Below are 18153 nucleotides of genomic sequence, written 5' to 3'. Positions count from 1 at the left end.
AAGTTGGGATTAGGACCAGGATTGGTGGTGCCTCTTCCGCTTCCGATCATGTCTACACCCTCTTGCTCTTGCGCATCGCCAACTTCACAAACGCGGTCCAACATCCAGACCCAAACGCGCGTGCAGAGTCCGTACAACATGCCCCCAACACGAATGGTGTTCCCACGACGCCTCCCCACTCAGTGTACCCACATCCAAATACATCCGCCGCCAGGACTCGCGCTTGTCGATTCTTTTGAGTGGCCGGAAAGTGGGAGTCGTCTGGGTGGTCGAGGGAGCCGGTTGCTGTTGATATGTTTCCGAGGCCTTGATGGAGGGCGGGTTTCGATTTTCGTGTTTGCTGTCTTTGAGTTTTTTTTATGTTCTTGTTCTTGTTCTTGCTCTTGTTTTTGTTTTCACTTTTGTTGAATGTACGATGTCTCTTTGTTCTTGTTCACGATGACGACGATTCGTATCGTCTTTCCAGTCTCTCAGTCTCTGACATGCTTGCTCTGACACACCAAGTCATGTTTCTGCTACACTACTAATCACTCGACGCTAGGAAATAAGCCTATTTAGTGGTATTTTAAGCGATTCCTCACTCGACAGAAAGTTACGCCAACTTCTGACGGTGCATCGATCGACGATCATGCATCATGACCCTACAAATCACCAATAAGTATCACAACGACCATACACTGCACCGACGTGAAAGCAGAAACACGACTCACCCAATGGCAGCTGGCATCGAACTGCCATGCATGTGAGTCATGTTATCCAATCCAGGAAATTTATTGATACTTACGCATAGCAGGTAGTCGGGGCAGGCTTTTGTGCAATCTTCATCAGTGACGCAAAACACATCACAAATTTCGGCGCCTGCCGGGTTCTGAGCGGGCGTGGCAGAGATCGATGATGTTAAAGTAGTAATGACGGCGAGGACAATTGCAGAGGAGAAACGCATTGTTTGTGACTGATGTGAGACGGGACCACATCATTCTGAAGATAGCTTTTATGTGCTGTCTGTCGAAATTCTTGCGTACGTGCGCACTGGTTGTGCATGCATACCTGCAATACTATTACCAGCAGATCTTGCCAGCTAACTTGAGAATATTAATTAAAATTTGGTGTGACCGATACCAGAAGCACTGGCCGCGACGGTTCGTATCGTCTTTCCAGTCTCTGACACGCTTGCTCTGACACACCTTTTCATTCCGTCACGTTTCTGCGACACTACTAATCACTCTCGACGCTAGGAAATAAAAGTATCTAGTAGTATTTCAAGTCATCTCTCAATCGACAGAAAATTATGCCAACTTCCGACGGTGCATCGATCAATTCTACAAATCACTAATAAGTATCACAACGACCATACACTGCACCGATGTGAAAGCAGAAACACGACTCACTATATAGCAGGCGTTATTGAGCTGCCATGCAGGTGAGTCATGTTATCCAATCCAGGAAAATTATTGATACTTACGCATAGCGAGAAGTCGCGGCTGCAGGCTGATGTGCAATCTTTATTAATGAGGCAATACACATCACAGATTTCGGCGCCTGCCGGGTTCTGAGCGGGCGTGGCAGAGATCGATGTTAAAGCAGTAATGACGGCGAGGACAACTTGAATTGCAGAGGAGAAACGCATTGTTTGTGACTGGTGTGATACGGGACCACATCATTCTGAAGATAGCTTTTATATGCTGTCTGTCGAAATTCTTGCGTACGTGCGCACTTGGTTGTGCATGTGGCATACCTGCAATACTATTACCAGCAGATCTTGCCAGCTAAGGGCCCGTTCTTCTTCGTCATCATCCGAATTTCTCTCTTTTGTTCTCACCGTGATCAGCTTTTGCCGTCCGGGCAGGCCATATAGTAATATTGAACCTAGTACACACGATTGTTAGACTTGTCACCAGTAGTACACTGCCAAATGATATGATCTGTTGATGCCAGTACACTGAGATTCCATCCCGATTTCACGAACGATGTATCTAAGGTACGACGAATGAGAGTTCTATTCTTGTTGTACCAGATCTTATTTTTCGATCTGGATTGATGTATTACAGGGTACTCTATACCAGTGGAAATAATGTATCGAAGGTTGACTACGATGAGAGATTATGATACATCACAGTCCCTAGGTACTGGTGTTGAAGAGAAGCGGGATATTATCTCGGAGTTTCAAGACAAAATGTCTCTGAAGCACTGAAACGAGGAACGTTTGTGCGATAATATCCTCGTCAGTGATCTTCACTGTGTGGATGTTCATAAGGTGCCTCTCCATTTGTTGCATAATGATTGTTTACCAGAACATACGCTGCCACGCAGTTATGATTTGGAGATATACAGGTCGTGTAAAATTGTATCCTAAAGGTATGAGATCTTCTTGGGCTCTCTCTGACTTATTTGTGTCGTACGTGTCGTACTGCGTTGATAAATAAGCAACCGAGGCAACCTGTCAACTCATTGGCTAATTTTCAGTAAGGGTTTGGTACGAAATGCACGAGTACGGATCACGGCACTGCACAGACAGTTCGTCGAAGTCCAGACTCCACAGACAGGCGAGATCCACTGTCTTCCCCGCATCTCTTTCTCTCTCAATCCGCCGAGGTCCAGTTGGACAGTGAACCACAGACAGTTTCCGCTACGACCTGCATACGCGACGACATTCAATGGCTCGCAGGGTCTAACTCTGCGACGGGCCGTGCTGGACCTTCGCACTGATGTATTTGCGCATGGTCAACTATACACTACACTGTCGAGAGTGCGAAATCGTCGCGATATTAGAACGTTGTGCTCAGCGTCGAATGAGGAAAGGGAAACTGCGAACGTAAGTAGTTTACAAATATTTAAGCTTTATTGCTATGACAAATCAAGATGGACCGTCCGCAGGCAAGCGGACTGCTTGTTTAGTAGCATTTTAAGTCATTTCTCAATCGACAGAAAATTATGCCAACTTCTAACGGTGTATCGATCGACGATCATTTAATGGCCCTACAAATCACCAATAAGTGTCACAACGACCATACACTGCACCGACGTGAAAGCAGAAACACGACTCACAGGAAAGCAGACATTATCGAGCTGCCATGCAGGTGAGTCATGTTATCCAATCCAGGAAAAATATCGATACTTACACCGCCGAATGGCGTCAATGTCTGACAAACATAATTTTCTGGCTGCTCCCGCCCAACATTCACACATGGTTTGCCGTATGTCAGCTTGAATTGAGTGACAGACAAATGGAGCGATGCTGCTCTGACCTACAGCGCCACATGTCGCTCACATGACTCGTCAAACGTCTGAGCAATGTTTGACCGCCACGGTGCAAGTGTTGGCTACAAAATGTTCCCACAGCGTCCAATGTCGGATGTCCCTTAGATGTTTGACAATATGTTTGAGGCAGCACTCTACAGACCATGCCTCAGCATATGGGCCATGCCATTGGAACTATAGGGTTTACTATCGAGCAATGCACCATTGCTTTGTCGTACAGACTGTATCGTACAGTCACAACATTAATATCATGAACATGATGGCATTAAACAGTGTGCGAGGGAATTACAGGCAAAGACAACGAGAATATGTATGTAAGTAGTAGACTACCACATCAACTTTTCATGGATCGCTCTTTGCCAACCAACAGTGACCGAATCCAAACTTGGAGCTAATGAACCGCCACCAGGGAATATCTGGAGGTCTTGCTGAAGACATTTGGTGAAAAATCTGGAAATGAAGTTGAGAATTAGCGGTGTCAATTTTATCAATTGAAACATACTGTTTGATATAATCAGCGCGTGCTTGAGGAAACGCATGCTTTTGTCGAGCCTCCTCTTTAAGCTCGTCAAGAACCTTATCAAGGTACTCCCAATACTGGCTAAAAGACCAGGTGCGCTCCTCCTCATTGTCATTATCATCCTCCCCATCCTCTCCAAGTTCATGGCTCGCACTGGCAGTAGTACCAATTGGTATATTATTGTCACCACCTTCGTCAGTCTGGGGCTGCAGACTCGGACCTGTTGATGCTTCTTCGAGTTGAGCGTTAGTGGTCTTCTGGTGAGAACATAATGTTCGGAAGTCAATTAGGAAAGATCGCTTATGAACATAGAGAAATAAGTTGTCGAAAGATGTCGATCGAAGAATTACTTACCATGAATGCGATCCGGGCCCAGTGCGCCATTGTGAGCTCTGTGCAGTTGCCTGCAAGACTGCGGGCCAGTGTGCTTAGATCTGAGCGTTTCTCGATTGATGCAATAAGCTGTTACTGACGACATCAGCCTGGATGCATGATGTAGTCACAATTGGAGACATCACCTTCTGTTTCATATTTCCCCGCTGTGCTGTCAGTATCTTCTTCATCAGTACATCAAGCCGATCCATAGCATCAGAGTCCTGCAGTGCTTCCACAGAGATTTTGAAGACCGATGGATTTTTCTTGGAAAAATCCTAAGTGCGCTAGCTGTTCAAGTGGAAAGCAGTAGCTGGGAATGCCAATGACGCACAAAGATTTTTGCTGAAAGATCAGTGACATATGCTGTCAAATTAGGCGACAGTAAGCATGCACGAAGGCGATCACCTAAGGAACGCTTGTACATGATGGTAGTTAGTGCACGTATGGCTGTGAAACCAATGATGGAGTGAGCGTTACCTCAAAGTCCAGTGATTCGAGCACCTTGGCTGCTTCAGCTGCTTGAACCTTCTTATGAAAGCACGACAATTCAGCCATGAGCTTGATCATCATCAGTTTAATATCATTGATCTAGAACATAGAGCCGCAGCAGATCACTTAGTCCTCAGGCGTTAAATGAGAGTTCTGCAACTCACAGTAGCAAATTCCTCTAAGCTGTTTCAGGTAACCCTTTGCTCCTGCAGACTTCGGCAGCATATGTCTTCAATCTCTTGACTTCTTGCTGCTCGGTTTCCAATGAGTTTGTGCGCGGTCGTATGAGGCTACCTTGGCATGGTGACAATGGTGATGACGGGGGCAACTGGTTGCGCCGTGTAGGTGTAGTAGCAGCTCCTCCATGAAACGTAGGACTCATGAGAGTCACAGAGGGTGATGGCTGAGTAGTGGTAGTTTGTCGCCTGAATCGTGCTAGATACGACATCACTCCTCGTCAAAACTGCCAGAACCACTTGGACGACAGGAATAGAAGTGGTCAGCCTGAGCGAGAACAGGGATGGATACATACATTTAACTAGACCCAGAATTTACGCAGCACAATGGCATGCCCCATGCATGCATGCAAATTACACAGCTCACAGCCCAATGCAATGCGTTGAATGTGTCCGTTGAATTACGTTTCAAATCGCGAAGACGTCAAAGTGGTTGCTTGAAGGGCGTGTGACAAACATGTTCACAGCTCTCGCAGTTGAATCATATACAAACCACCATACAAAATGTCAGCAACGGTGTACATTGACGCCATCCAAAAAGATGATGGTGTTGGACTGAAACCTCTTGCATTATCTGTTCTTTTCCATGGAAGTGTACCACATGTATTTCAAACAGCAACCCGGATCGTAAGTGGCTGCATTGCTATTATTGTTTTCTTGGAACTCAAAATAGCTTATAGCCGCTGGAAATCACTATTAACGTTCCCTCTGAATTTGCTGGCTATGTGGTGCCGATTCTTGATGCTGCTCCTTTGATGATATCTAGCCTACAACCAAGGCTGCGAACGGTGCGTCTACTAATTCCATTAATTCCAGTACACCCTACTCACACACTGTATTCTCTAGCCGTCCTTCTTCCCTCTTCCGTCAGACTTCGATCCTTTCACTGCAAGGTGTTGGGTCACACTCTTATATAAGCTCGAATCTTGGCTGGTTCACGTTGTTGTCGACACACGCACACCCGAATGGACATGGGGTCGTGACGCATTCTGGATGGCATTTCTTGCAGCTTATCCTGACTTCCCTCACGGCTCTTGGCCCCTTTGGAATTCAAGAATCAGTCTGGAAGGAGCGTTTATTGAGTCGTGGACACTCACTGAGGATCCAGAGGATTCACCTGCGTTGATCACAGACCATGATACTATCAGAGCTGGTATATGGACCGAGTTTCAAAGACTAGCCGCTGAATGTTTTCCGTACTCACTTGTAGCTGAGCTTTGATTTTCGAGAGCTACATATTTTTTGTCCTCGTATATAGTGTATATATATATCAGATACCCGTTCTTACTGTCAAGCTTGTTGAATGCATAGAATCGAATTATGACGTCTACAAGAATAATATAGACGAGCAAGTTCAAGCAGGCCGAGTCATTACATCACGCTTAGGGACAACGTCTACAAGAATAATATAGACGAGCAAGTTCAAGCAGGCCGAGTCATTACATCACGCTTAGGGACAACATTTACAAGAAACGGCAAACGGATATCTTTGTCATTGAGCAGCTATAGTAGATTTTAACTCATGTATAGTAAACCAATGCTCGACCTAAACAATATATGTGACAAACATCTAGGCAAACACCGCACAAATGTCTAGATCGCTGTGTGTGACCTATGCTCCTAGCGCGGTGTTCTACAGTGGCCGCTTGGACCCAAGCTCGGATATATTCCAAACATCTGGCAGACGTTTGACTAAACATCTCATGGACAACCGGTGGCAGACATACCACATTCAAACCAAGCTAACATATCACACGTGTCTGCCCGGTGTCGCCCCGGAGGTCTCTCACAGGTCGTAATAATATTTGTATCAAATGTTCTTATTAGGTTACGGCCGTTTGGCGGTGTAGCATCATGTGCAGTGGATCCATACTAGATGTCCACGGGAGTTCGCGCATTTTTGGCAAAACGGTTATTACTCCACATCGCACAAACAAATAAAATTAATTCTTTGACAGTTCAATAGCGTGACATCGAAAGTACAACGTCTGCTAGTTTCTTTTTCGAAAATCGACGTGTTGAGTCCAGCAGAGAGTTACCGCGCAGAAAAGTGCAATTTTCCCTAGAGTTCGCGCACTTCGTCACACTATGTCACACGTCTGCCGCAATGCCTTTTCACGCTCCGCAGAGTCCGCACCGTTTGAGTATTGTGAAGTTGTGCATGGTGTAAAGCATTCCGGCATTGCGGAGTTTTGATTACACAGTCTCTATGTAACGCTTTGGGCAGATTGTCACGTTTGGGGCTTATTTCTTCATCGCAGATGATCCTGACAAGCATGTGCCCCGGATAAATTTGTTTTAGTATTCTCTAATCATGTATAACCATCTCACAATATTCCAGAATTATATGTGGAGATCTGACCTTTAGAGCGAGCCTTCTATGCCTCTCGCACTGATAAGTTGTCCATGGAACAAGATCTACTTCGATTTTCTTCAAAAAAAAAATATGGCAGTGTGTATTATGTTTGGGCGAATCCAGATCTATCATGGATAAGGATTCCGTGTAGAATTGCGTGTGCTAGAGTCAATGCGCGGACTCTTGGGACACACGGACTCGTGGGACCATCTAGTAGCCACCGAGCCGCCTGCTGTTACTAAGGGATCAAGTGCCAGCATGCCATAGCTCATAGACAGTGTCGTCACCCTCTACTTGAAACCTTCAAACATGTCTATGAAGACTGGGACTAAAGAGAAACCAATTTCCCAACGTCTTGTTCTGAAACATGGACAAAAGCGGGTCAGGGTTAAACGGCAAAGGTCGTATAATGTGAGTGGAACAATTATTTAGATATTTAATGGCTCATAGATATCATAAGCTCATGCTTGACTCTGCCTGCAAACATTTCCCAAACATTCCGAGAGATGTGGTCATATTTCAGACCAATCAACTCGATATTTGCGATGGCTACTATGTGGACATCACGGCTGAGATATGGTCCGACGTCATTGACTTGCTTAACATCGTCGAAGTGACGCGGCGCACGGAAATGACATTGCCCGTCCCACTGCCACTTGATGCTTCGGCTATTTCACTGCCTGATAATCAATCGGCACCAAGTCAGGTTAACGAACAGGACAGCTCGTACGCACCTAAAATATCTTACAAGTGTTTCCAGTACTGAAGTTGAGACCACATAGCAGGAACAATGACAAAGTCACAATCAAACATGTTTTTCCATCTAACGAGATCCAGACTACGAGGGAGATGAAGGTGGCCAAACTTCTTGCTGATGGTAGTCGGATATTGGGACACCATCCCACTGATGTCGGGGCAGTTTTGGGTAGGGTTTCCGATCGGTGCTTGCGTGGGGTAGTGATGCAAGCAAACCGGAGTATCGGATCGTATCACATCAAGGATGGTGACTCCATCAATCTTGAAGTCTATGATGATGAGCCGTATGTTAAAAAACCAGTCATTTATCTATACTCGCCCTCCGACATCGATGTTTCCGTCAAGCTTTCCCTCATTCCTGAGTGGAGCCTTTCTGTCATCTATCCTGTTGTTACCACGGGAGAGCATGGACAACGTTTAGAATGGAACGTCCGCACCCATCAAGATGGGAGTCTGACTGAACATTATTCCGGTTTAGATGTGTCGTACTTGTTCTGGGAGGCGCAGCAAGTCCCCTGATGATACATAAATCGCTCTTCTAACTTGTATTCTTCTTCGCAGGATAAATTTGCAAGCATTTCCCCGGTCATCGACATCCCGACCGCAATCAGTGGATACATTCAATCCAATATCCAGCAGTCTCGATGATATGGATTCAATTGTCATTCCAGTGGACAAAGTAACAGTTTATCTCGATAAATCACTGAAGGTTTTGGGACTTCATACCGAAGCTAGAACATCATTCATAACGTGCGTACATATGCGCTACTACCTCAGGCTGTCAAATCGGGAACACGTCACTAAAACTGCCGTGGTAGCTACTGGCTACCAAATATCCTCAAGCACGAATACATTGCCCTTCGATTCGTTCCTCAAGCGGCATATGAACGCGCTGCTTCTTTATGCATCTCTCCGCAGCCTGACGTCGTGACTCGCGTATGCATGTTGTTCAAAGGTATCTGTAAGGAGCACTTAACAAATTGGGCTAATGCACAAATGCAAGCCGAGAAAGACGTTGCTTGGTGGGTAGATGTAGTTGGAGTGGATCCTGCAAGAGCTGGTGATGTGACTTTGTTCAGGGTGTTAGAATGGGGCGGGATGGAGATTCTCATTTGATATTCCATCAGATCACTCAATTTGTGTAGGTGCTATCGTGTTCTGTCTTGATCTGTTCTGTTCTGCATCCGACAGTCGTGCGGAGAATGTGAGCTTGATATGCCCGCAGCTGAAAAGCTGAGGTTAAGGCTAAAGCGCCGAAGATCTAAGTTTAAGTGCACAACTAGTAAATGGTCGTGAAATCAGATTCTGTCCGATTAGAATTCGAATTTTCCAAAATATTGTTGTCGATGTTGACCGTGACCGGTCCACGTCATCCTCAGCCGTCCCTCGGACCCTAAACCTGATTTGGCCGCGTCAGTTATGTAATACTTTGCAATGTTTGCATGGGACGCGAAGTTCTAATTCGCACTACTGCCGCTTATCGCGCCTCATCTGGTGGCCACTCCTACTTATTCTGATTGCTAAAGACACATTCTCATGCAGTAGATGCCTCATACATATGTTCACTGCCTCCTGTGACTGCAATTAATCTTGGACTACAAACCTCGCCCAAAGGACCGTCATCAATTTTCCACATGAAGTAACCTTTCCGATATAAGCCCGTGAAACCTCAGGCCTCAGGCTGGACTCGGACCGACCGCGACGAACACTAGAAGGCATACTATACTACACGAACAGATAATCTCTAGAAGTGGTCTGTACTTGCGCTCTCATTTTCAATATATGCTAAAGTTTCATCCGCCCAGGCAGTGAACCATATAATATGATCATTTTGCGGGTACACCGCTTGGCAGGTTTGTACCATGACTGAATGTTCTGTAATAGGCTGTCAGCCTCACAAGCTTGCGGTCCAACGGGAGGCCATAGGAACTGTGCTCGGCCCGATGCCCCCCATTTATCCTATTTTTCTTGAACGTCTAATGCTCGAGAACCGCTGTAGGAGGCTGTAAGCTACTGGTTCCTTCCTATGATATAGGTACTATTAAAATTCTCTGCCAAATGTGACATGCGACAATTCAGGGTTGTTTTTAGAGCACATGCACTTTGCGCCAACCTGCTGCAAAATTTGCCGCGTGGATTGTAGGCAAGTCTCCACCGCAGGGCTTAAGACCCCTCGATCCCAGTCGTGCGAGGGCACGCATGAATTTGAAGAAGGGCCGTGTGCTGGCAAGTCTTAACCTGTCTGAACCGTGTAAAATTCATTTACCACTAGCTATAGTAGCAGCTGAAGATAAGATATGATCATTGATCTGCCATAGATGAACATCATAAGCAGAATCTGCCGGCATCAGTAAATTGGATTTCATTATCGACAGTCCCAGTGTAGGTTTACGACTAGCCCATTTTCTGGGACACTGTTCAATTTACTCGTTTCTGATGCAGATACAGTCAACGTCTATGGGGATGCTATGGATATACATACTTTAGAGGTACGCTTTTACAGACTGCCAGCCACATTCCCGGTCCACGGATACAAGAAACCACTAACTGATACCGATGTGAAGGCCGCCAGCTGGCTGCACGTTGCGGTCATAAAGGCCAAAACTACGGTGAGATGTTGCAACTCGGAGATGGCGCGCCACATGACGCGCCTTATTACGCGGCTTCTCCGCGAGTGAGATTCCAATGATATGAGTTTGATCGGTAAGTTATCTCTATGTTTAAATGCTGGTAGCTATAGGCTCATCGTGTAAACAGCACTGGCAGGCTATGTTGTACCTCCAAATGGCAGACCGTATTACTCCAATCAGATGCCGATGCTGTACAATATCATATAGGAGCTGCATGGAATGGTAGATGCCATTATGTTAATACCTCTTTCAGCGAAATTATCAGATCTGCCTGAGTAGATTTACGGGAATTCCAGGGAGAAGGAGCGATGATGCCCTCACTGTAACCGTGCGGTGCCTGGCCTGCCTAATCCTACTCGGTCAATCAGATGCGCTTTATTGATCAATGTCTGTAAAGAAGACACTACCACAGCCCACCGGACACTCATATATCTAGTATGAATCGTGGTTGGGTTGAAGTCTTATCTCTTCCCTCCTACTCTTCTCGCTCACGGGCGCTCGCCACAATGGATACCGAAAAGACGGATGCTGCTGCTTATCACACTAGCAGAGGTGAATTCTCTGACATCTCAAACCATGATGGAGAGTCTATTCAAGGGCCCTCGCGGAACATCCTGCAACGTAAACTCAAGAATCGTCACATCACCATGATTAGGTCTGTTATATTTTCTTCTTTCTTCTGATAAATTCTCACCTCCGTCAAGTATTGGGGGTGTTATCGGTACTGGTCTTTTTGTTGGAACTGCAAACTCCTTAACGCAAGGAGGCCCCATCGGTCTGTTGCTCGGTTACACAATCATGGGCTCCATCGTCTATTGCGTCATGATCACTTTAGGTGAAATGGTATGCTTGCTGCACGCCCTAGATCTAGATCACATACCTGATCTTTATGTCTCGTAGATTTCTTACCTGCCTATACCTGGTGGTCCCATCAAACTGGCCGAGCGCTTCGTCGACCCTGCGTTCTCTTTTGCCGTGGGTTGGAATTACTGGTACAACTGGACGATTACCTGTAAGTCCCATTCTTCCTCTTCCATTTCTCACAATTACTGACCTCTTACTCTTTAGCACCTGGTACTTGAGTTAAATACATTTTCTTAGCGTACCTACTGACATTTTATCATCTCAGCCGAGTTTTCTGCTGCTGTAGTGTTGATAAACTTTTGGAATCCCGCTGTCAATAATTCAGTATGGGTCGTCATATGTCTTGTCGTCGTTCTCGCCATTAACATGCTCGGCGCTGGCGCTTACGGCGAGACGGAATTCATATTTGCGTGCGTACTAAGTACTATATCCCAACCTTGTATTCTGAGATCACCACAGATCCATCAAGATCATCACAATCACTAGTCTTATTATCATCGGTATAATCATCGATTTGGGAGGTGGCCCAAACCATGACCGCATTGGATTCCGCTACTGGAAAAATCCTGGACCATTCGTTCAGTATAATGGCATCGAAGGTGTCAAAGGACAATTCCTTGGCTTTTGGGCTGTTTTGATTCAAGCTGCTTTCTCGTTCCTTGGAACCGAGATTGTTGCTGTACGTTATACTCTAAGCTTGTTCAATAAATCCATTACTTACGAATCCCACCTAGATTGCTGCTGGAGAAGCGAAGAATCCTCGTCGTAACTTGCCCAAAGCCATCCGTCGAGTATACATCCGTATATTGCTTTTTTACATCGGCGGAACATTCATCATTGGTCTGCTTGTACCATCCAACGACCCACATCTCAAATTGGTTGATGAAACAGCCGCCAAGTCTCCATTCGTCATTGCTATCGAAAAAGCGGGAATCAAATCACTTCCTTCGGTAAGCCGCATTTGGCCTTCCCTTGTTACCTAGAAATTTGTCATTGGTATTCAAAACAGATCATCAATGCTTGTTTGTTGACCTCGGCATGGTCCGCCGCATCTAGTGACTTGTACACTTCGTCTCGTGCGATTTGTGCGTATACTTATCTGGGAGTCAACTCATCGAAATAAACGATTTTCGTAGATGGTCTTGCAATCTCAGGAAATGCTCCCAAGGTCTTCCTTAAAACCTCACGCAACGGGCTGCCTTATGTCGCTATCCTCTTCTCCGCCTCTTTCTCCCTTCTTACCTTCATGGCTGTGTCCGCTAGCGCGGGCTCAGTATTTATCTGGTTTGCTAACATGACATCCGTCGCTGGCCTTATGACGTGGTTTGGTATCTCGGTGACGTACCTCCGCTTCTACAAGGGCATACAGGTCCAAGGCATCGACCGCAAGACGTTCCCTTACTACACAAATCTCCAGCCATACGCAGCGTGGTGGGGAGCGGTTTCAACGGTCACCATCTGTTTCGTATGCCAACTTTTCATATCCACTAATGCTATTGAGACTAACTGTTCCTCTACTCTTTAGTTCAACGGATGGAACGTTTTCCTCAAAGGAAAGTGGGATATTGCAAATTTCATCACCAACTACATCCTTTTCATCACCTGGCCAGTCATGTACCTTGGCGCTCGCTTCTACTATGGTACCAAGCCTGTTGCTCCAGAGGACATGGACTTCAAGACCGATGTAGCTGAAATTGTGGCGGACATGTATGAGGATCCCCCGCCAAAGAACAAGCTGGAAGCATTCTTGCAATGGCTGGTGAGTATAGCTGCTTCACTTTGCAATTTTTGACATCACTAACGTCATCTCAGTTGTAGATGTAGCAATACCTGCAATAACACCTGGGGCCCATTAATTGGCGTCAATCACATCACTTTTTACAAGTCCTCAATTGTCTGATGTACTTAGCTGTTCGTTGATGTATGTCGTTACCAACTCTACTGATGTAATAATATCCGATCAATTTCAAGTTTATCATGGTCTTGTGTATCGCTTACGATGCTTATGCTTGGACTTTTTTTAATTTTTCTCATCACTTGAGCCACCATCATCTCGTATCTCGGACCTTAACTACCGTGAATACAACGTTTTGTTCTGTTGCAAGACCAGTTGTCTCGACAATGATGTATCTTGTCACACGACGAGTTTCCATCTTACTGGCCAAAATGGTCCTTGCAATAGATGAAGCACATTGCACCCTGTATCTAGTGAACCTTGCGGAGAAACGGGTTTTCTTTTGGATTTCCAACCTTGTAAAGACATCTCTGTGGGAAATTTGCGGGGTCTCGCTCGTTACGAACATTTTTCAACAAACTTTGCAATGGAACGTCAAAACATCGGATATCATTTCATCGTAGTATGAACTAGGCTACAAGTGGACCATGCTATAGAGACAGAGAGAGTGCGTAGAAACGTAATGGAATGCAAAGACATGCAAGAGTTCAGAGATAAAAAAAAACGAAAGACGTGTCAGCGAGGAAATGCAAAGTGACCGGAAGATGCAGGTACATTATGGATATTAATATGCATGAATGAGCGAGCTGCGAGTGATGATGATGAATACAATAATCATAAATCGTCGTCGTCGTTAACGAGAGCAAATAGACATCAACGAAAAGGTAAAACAAAACCTTTGAACAAAAGAACAAAACGGAAAAGACAATAGACAGGAAGATCGAAACCCCACCCACGCTCAGACAATTAAGCCCTCAAAAACATCTCAATAGGAATCGGTTTCCTTTTCAACCCCGCACTGCCTCCGCTCTCACAGCTCCCGCTTTCAGACGACTCAGAAGACGTCGACGAGCGTGATTGTTGACGGCGGATGTGCCTGCTAGGCGTGGGCGTTGTGGGCGGGGAGGGCGTTGTGGGGAATAACATTCGTGTTAGAGGCATTATGTACGGATTATGTGACCGGGTCTGATTCTGGGTGTTGCTCCGCGTTTGTAAAGGCGATGAGCTATGTGATGGACGAGAACGAGGAGGTGTAGACATAATTGGAAGCAGAGGAGGAGGCGCCCGCCTTGACCCTGAATTCATTTTCGATTTGGACACAAACACCCCACGCAAGGGACTCAGAATTGTGCGTGGAGGTTCAGTAACGTGTGAGGATATCGTGGAACAGCTCCATCGACTGCGGAGTTGGTGGAGTTCGGGTCCTGGAGTGGGAGGGAAGGAGAAGGGGGAGATAGGGGCGTTTTCCTCAGACGAGCTCGAGGATGAGAAGGAAGAGTGGGATTGGCTGCTTGAAAACGAGTCTAGAGACGACCGGGGAGTGTCAGAGTCGGTGCTTGCGCGAGGAAGGCTGAGTGTTTCCGGGACTGGTGCAGTGGGGTGGATGTCTTGGCTTGGTACGAAGGAAGGCTGAGAATATATGGATTCTTCCTCATCGTCAAACCATATTTGTTCGATGATGATTGGGCAAACTGGCTGTTGCTCCTCTTGTTCGAGAACATCGAGCTCTTCGATGTCAGAGGGGACAGCCATACGAGGAGGGGGGCGGTTTTCAATTGGGGGTGGGGGTGGTGGGTAGATTGGCAAGGGTGGAAGGATACGTTTTTTCCGGATACCTGAGACTGGTAGCTGCGGAACGGGTGGAACAGGCGTTAGAGGCGGGGTAGGGAGAGGAAGGAGTGGGAGAGCCTTTGAGAAACGACTGCGTCCGCGTGGTTTTGGTGGCTGGGGTGCCACCTCGTGTGAGAGAATGATAGATTCTGGACGGGCTGGTGCAGGTGCAGAGGGCACAGGCGAGTACAGGGAGATAAAGTCCTCGAATTGGCGTGTGTAAAAATCGTACTCGTCTTCTTCTTCAGGAGGATCGGTGGCGTCCTCGCAGACTATAGAACGGGTCTTGGTTATACACAGAGGACGAATGGTGATGCGCTTTGGTGTCAGACGGGGAGTTGGGAGAGGAAGATCTTCGTCGTCTGATGCACATGGGGTAGCAGGCATGCTATCATCTGTGGAAGAGGATGCAGATAGAGTAGGTGAACGAGGGGTGTCATTGAGCATGAGCAAGGCATCGTCGATTGAGAATGGGAATTCGGATAGAGTGAGTCGTGAGTTGTTCTGAATTTCTAAGCACTCTGGTATTATTTCGAGGGTTGATGGACAGCCAGCGTCTGAGGGTTTTCTGGTGCGAGTACGAGAGCTACGCTTCAATGAAGCACGATTGAAAACTGTGAGGAGGTTAGTTACTTGGTGGTCAAAGACAAGAAAATATAACTCACGTATATTCATGCTGTAGGTGGATGGATGAAAAGCCTTGAGTGCATGGCTGGTATATATCTAACTTTGAATAATAACATGTCTTTTGTGCTTCCAAACCATTGTCCTCTTTTCGTACATCAACAACACTTGCCTATTTCGAACACCGCTGACTTTGAATTATTGTTTACACTCATTGTTTATATACCCACGTATCAGTACTGTCCAGGCAGGATCATGATGCCCTATATCTCCGAAACGACCTTCTTGATGTTTGCCAGCGCATAACCCACGCTTCGTTGACAGGCTCTGCTCAAAGATTCCATTCCTGGTTACAAGCATCCCCGCTTCTCACCGCGTTTCACGTCTCGAAATGTGGGTGGGTCTCCCATCTTTTGAGGTGCACATCGCAGTGTCTGAATGACCTCAATGTGGCCCGCGTCAGTCCTATCGTCATCTCTCCAGGCCAAGTTTTTCCCGCTTTACATCGTTGTGGAAGGCTCCAAGTAACAAGAGACAAAACGCTCAAAACTAATCGTCGCATCATCACCGCAATTAAATCATCGATCAACTTCTATTTCTCTGCTCTGTGAACCGAGTCTAATCTCATCATCGCCACCTTGTACTCAAAATTGAAGTTATTCGATATATTGGGCCGTTAGTATGTTCTTATTACGTCACGTTCAACCCGTGCATACAATGAAGCTCTTCCATGTCGGTGAGTCGTGCGCTTAAATCCAAGACACAAACTACTGAAACTCACGCAATGGTTGTAGATGCAGGTACTACATTCACTCTGTTTGTGGCAAAACATGGGACAGTACCCAATGCTAGCATCAGTGGGCATGGCAGATATTGATGATGCAAAAGCAGTAACGAGGGCGAAGACTCGGACGATTGCAAAGGAGAAACGCATTGTGTGCGATGAGGATGCGATCGAATAAATCTGAAACGTCATCTTCTTCCTTTTATATGCTGAATAACTTGTGTATGCATTTTAGGAAGAACTTATCTGTTGTTCCACCGCAACCCTAATTGAACGATGTGAATTTGAATTTTTTTGCAAGAGTCTCAGCCTGTATGCTCCTTGCTGGCATACATATGCTTTTCTAAGGAACGACCGGAATACACGGCGTAAGTGATTCCGACCGCAATTGAGTACTGATACCGTCATGATACAAATTTACGTAGCTTGTCGAGTCGAGAACTCTGCTCTTACGATGGCATGACTCAGGTCATACTTTACAATCTTATAGGGAATGATGTCTTTCAAGGTCTGACTTGGTGAATCATCAATCATGAGTGCATACCATATACACAGAATAAGTTATTTTGACAGCGGGAAGAATCATGTATGTCAGGTGAAGCTTGGCGCGGGACTAGCGCCCTACTATGATGTCAAGTTGCACCATCACGGTGCGTATTTACGGTCATTCGGAAGATCTTGATCTTCGGAAATCGTTTATAGTCTGTAAGTTTCTTCTAGTTGATGGGTTCCATCGTGCTGATGATGCGATAGTGTTCATTCAGCCGAGAGCAATCAGCGTCTGCGTGGCTGATGATCATCCCATCATATACTACATAAGAACGCTCCTCATCTACATCTATTTGGAAATATTACGGGTAAGGTCAGGTCTTTATCACGTACAGAACTTATGTACACCATACAGGTTTATCGATGTTCATTTCCAGTTTGAAGTTAATTCAGACAGACAAGCCCTGCGACGTTTCCTAAAACCTTCAGAAACATCTGTCTAAACGCACCTACCTTCCGAGAAACCAGGACGCGGAGATCTACATTCCGTGCTAATCCCATGCATATAAAAAGTTACTCCGTGACTTGTCCTCGTCATCCCATTGCTGTTTGACTACGTGATGTTAGGGAAGTTCCAGCACCTTTTAGCGGCAAATCGATGCAAATCGACGTTACTTACAAGTACAGAATGATCAACATACACACGCCTGTACATCAGATATGCACATTCAAATATGTTGCAGACGAGCTGATGACTATCGAGTAATTTAAAAGTGAGACATCTATTCCAATCTCCATTACTCGAGTGGCAGGAAACCTTATTTAGTTGTTCAACTCAGCAGTCGATCACTAGTGACTCGCGCGTCAGTGTCATGAACCGTACTGCACCGATGTGAAAGCAGAAACACTCCTCACAGCACATATAAAGGCGATCTGCCGTGTCGATGAGTCGTGATTAAATCCAGGACAAAAACCACTATAACTCACGCAATTCTTACTAGGGCAGTAGGCGCATTCGTATTTGTGGACGCAAAAGACGGGACAATCTTCGATCCCAGCTTGAATGGGCGTGGCAGAGCTTGATGACGCCATCTGAGCTACGACGACGAGGAAAATTGCAAAGGAGAAACGCATTGTGAGTGAGGATGTGATATGGCCTGAAGGCTGAAATAAATCCTGACGGGTTGGTGAAAATTAAAGATACCTT

General features: G+C 45.9%; 8 protein-coding genes across 8 annotated transcripts; 3 read left to right on the top strand and 5 right to left on the bottom strand.

The window, feature by feature from the left end:
- Positions 1 to 626: 626 nt before the first annotated feature.
- Positions 627 to 1934, bottom strand: F5147DRAFT_756564 (uncharacterized protein; the record flags this gene model as incomplete). The annotated part of the gene is made up of 7 exons (XM_041440351.1): positions 1463 to 1934; positions 1389 to 1409; positions 1185 to 1204; positions 1048 to 1078; positions 785 to 868; positions 711 to 731; positions 627 to 641 (listed from the first exon to the last, which is right to left on the bottom strand). Exons 1-7 carry the CDS (start codon positions 1625 to 1627, stop codon positions 627 to 629), a joined length of 357 nt encoding a protein of 118 aa, XP_041299947.1. The 5' UTR covers positions 1628 to 1934.
- Positions 1935 to 2119: 185 nt separating this feature from the next.
- Positions 2120 to 4577, bottom strand: F5147DRAFT_831827 (uncharacterized protein; the record flags this gene model as incomplete). The annotated part of the gene is made up of 7 exons (XM_041443781.1): positions 2120 to 2235; positions 2299 to 2407; positions 3627 to 3708; positions 3761 to 4077; positions 4133 to 4240; positions 4297 to 4428; positions 4485 to 4577. The coding sequence occupies 7 exons, from the start codon at positions 4575 to 4577 to the stop codon at positions 2120 to 2122; spliced, it is 957 nt and encodes a 318-aa protein (XP_041299946.1).
- An 805-nt stretch (positions 4578 to 5382) lies between these two features.
- On the top strand, positions 5383 to 6167 carry F5147DRAFT_785425 (uncharacterized protein; the record flags this gene model as incomplete). The annotated part of the gene is made up of 3 exons (XM_041442917.1): positions 5383 to 5505; positions 5559 to 5666; positions 5725 to 6167. 3 exons carry the CDS (start codon positions 5383 to 5385, stop codon positions 6097 to 6099), a joined length of 606 nt encoding a protein of 201 aa, XP_041299945.1. The 3' UTR covers positions 6100 to 6167.
- Positions 6168 to 7472: 1305 nt separating this feature from the next.
- On the top strand, positions 7473 to 9211 carry F5147DRAFT_831826 (uncharacterized protein). Its single transcript, XM_041443780.1, has 5 exons — positions 7473 to 7645; positions 7695 to 7960; positions 8017 to 8496; positions 8552 to 8740; positions 8809 to 9211. The coding sequence occupies exons 1-5, from the start codon at positions 7544 to 7546 to the stop codon at positions 9104 to 9106; spliced, it is 1335 nt and encodes a 444-aa protein (XP_041299944.1). The 5' UTR covers positions 7473 to 7543; the 3' UTR covers positions 9107 to 9211.
- A 1915-nt stretch (positions 9212 to 11126) lies between these two features.
- Positions 11127 to 13302, top strand: F5147DRAFT_756561 (amino acid permease; the record flags this gene model as incomplete). Its single annotated transcript, XM_041440350.1, has 10 exons — positions 11127 to 11275; positions 11325 to 11463; positions 11521 to 11632; positions 11750 to 11894; positions 11944 to 12163; positions 12219 to 12434; positions 12494 to 12569; positions 12621 to 12949; positions 13010 to 13243; positions 13297 to 13302. The coding sequence occupies 10 exons, from the start codon at positions 11127 to 11129 to the stop codon at positions 13300 to 13302; spliced, it is 1626 nt and encodes a 541-aa protein (XP_041299943.1).
- A 504-nt stretch (positions 13303 to 13806) lies between these two features.
- Positions 13807 to 15769, bottom strand: F5147DRAFT_756560 (uncharacterized protein). The gene is made up of 2 exons (XM_041440349.1): positions 15715 to 15769; positions 13807 to 15663 (listed from the first exon to the last, which is right to left on the bottom strand). Exons 1-2 carry the CDS (start codon positions 15722 to 15724, stop codon positions 14186 to 14188), a joined length of 1488 nt encoding a protein of 495 aa, XP_041299942.1. The 5' UTR covers positions 15725 to 15769; the 3' UTR covers positions 13807 to 14185.
- Positions 15770 to 15938: 169 nt separating this feature from the next.
- On the bottom strand, positions 15939 to 16757 carry F5147DRAFT_662426 (uncharacterized protein). The gene has a single exon (XM_041434781.1). It carries the CDS (start codon positions 16647 to 16649, stop codon positions 16350 to 16352), a length of 300 nt encoding a protein of 99 aa, XP_041299941.1. The 5' UTR covers positions 16650 to 16757; the 3' UTR covers positions 15939 to 16349.
- A 909-nt stretch (positions 16758 to 17666) lies between these two features.
- F5147DRAFT_662424 (uncharacterized protein) lies at positions 17667 to 18100 on the bottom strand. The gene is made up of 2 exons (XM_041434780.1): positions 17786 to 18100; positions 17667 to 17719 (listed from the first exon to the last, which is right to left on the bottom strand). Exon 1 carries the CDS (start codon positions 18078 to 18080, stop codon positions 17817 to 17819), a length of 264 nt encoding a protein of 87 aa, XP_041299940.1. The 5' UTR covers positions 18081 to 18100; the 3' UTR covers positions 17667 to 17719; positions 17786 to 17816.
- Positions 18101 to 18153: the final 53 nt, after the last annotated feature.

Source organism: Suillus discolor (genome assembly GCF_016758755.1).
Source record: "Suillus discolor strain FC423 chromosome Unknown F5147scaffold_1, whole genome shotgun sequence".
NCBI classification, from domain to species: Eukaryota; Fungi; Basidiomycota; class Agaricomycetes; order Boletales; family Suillaceae; genus Suillus; species Suillus discolor.
The sequence above is the reverse complement of the archived record's forward strand: the minus strand, read 5'-3'. Positions and strand labels throughout refer to the sequence as shown.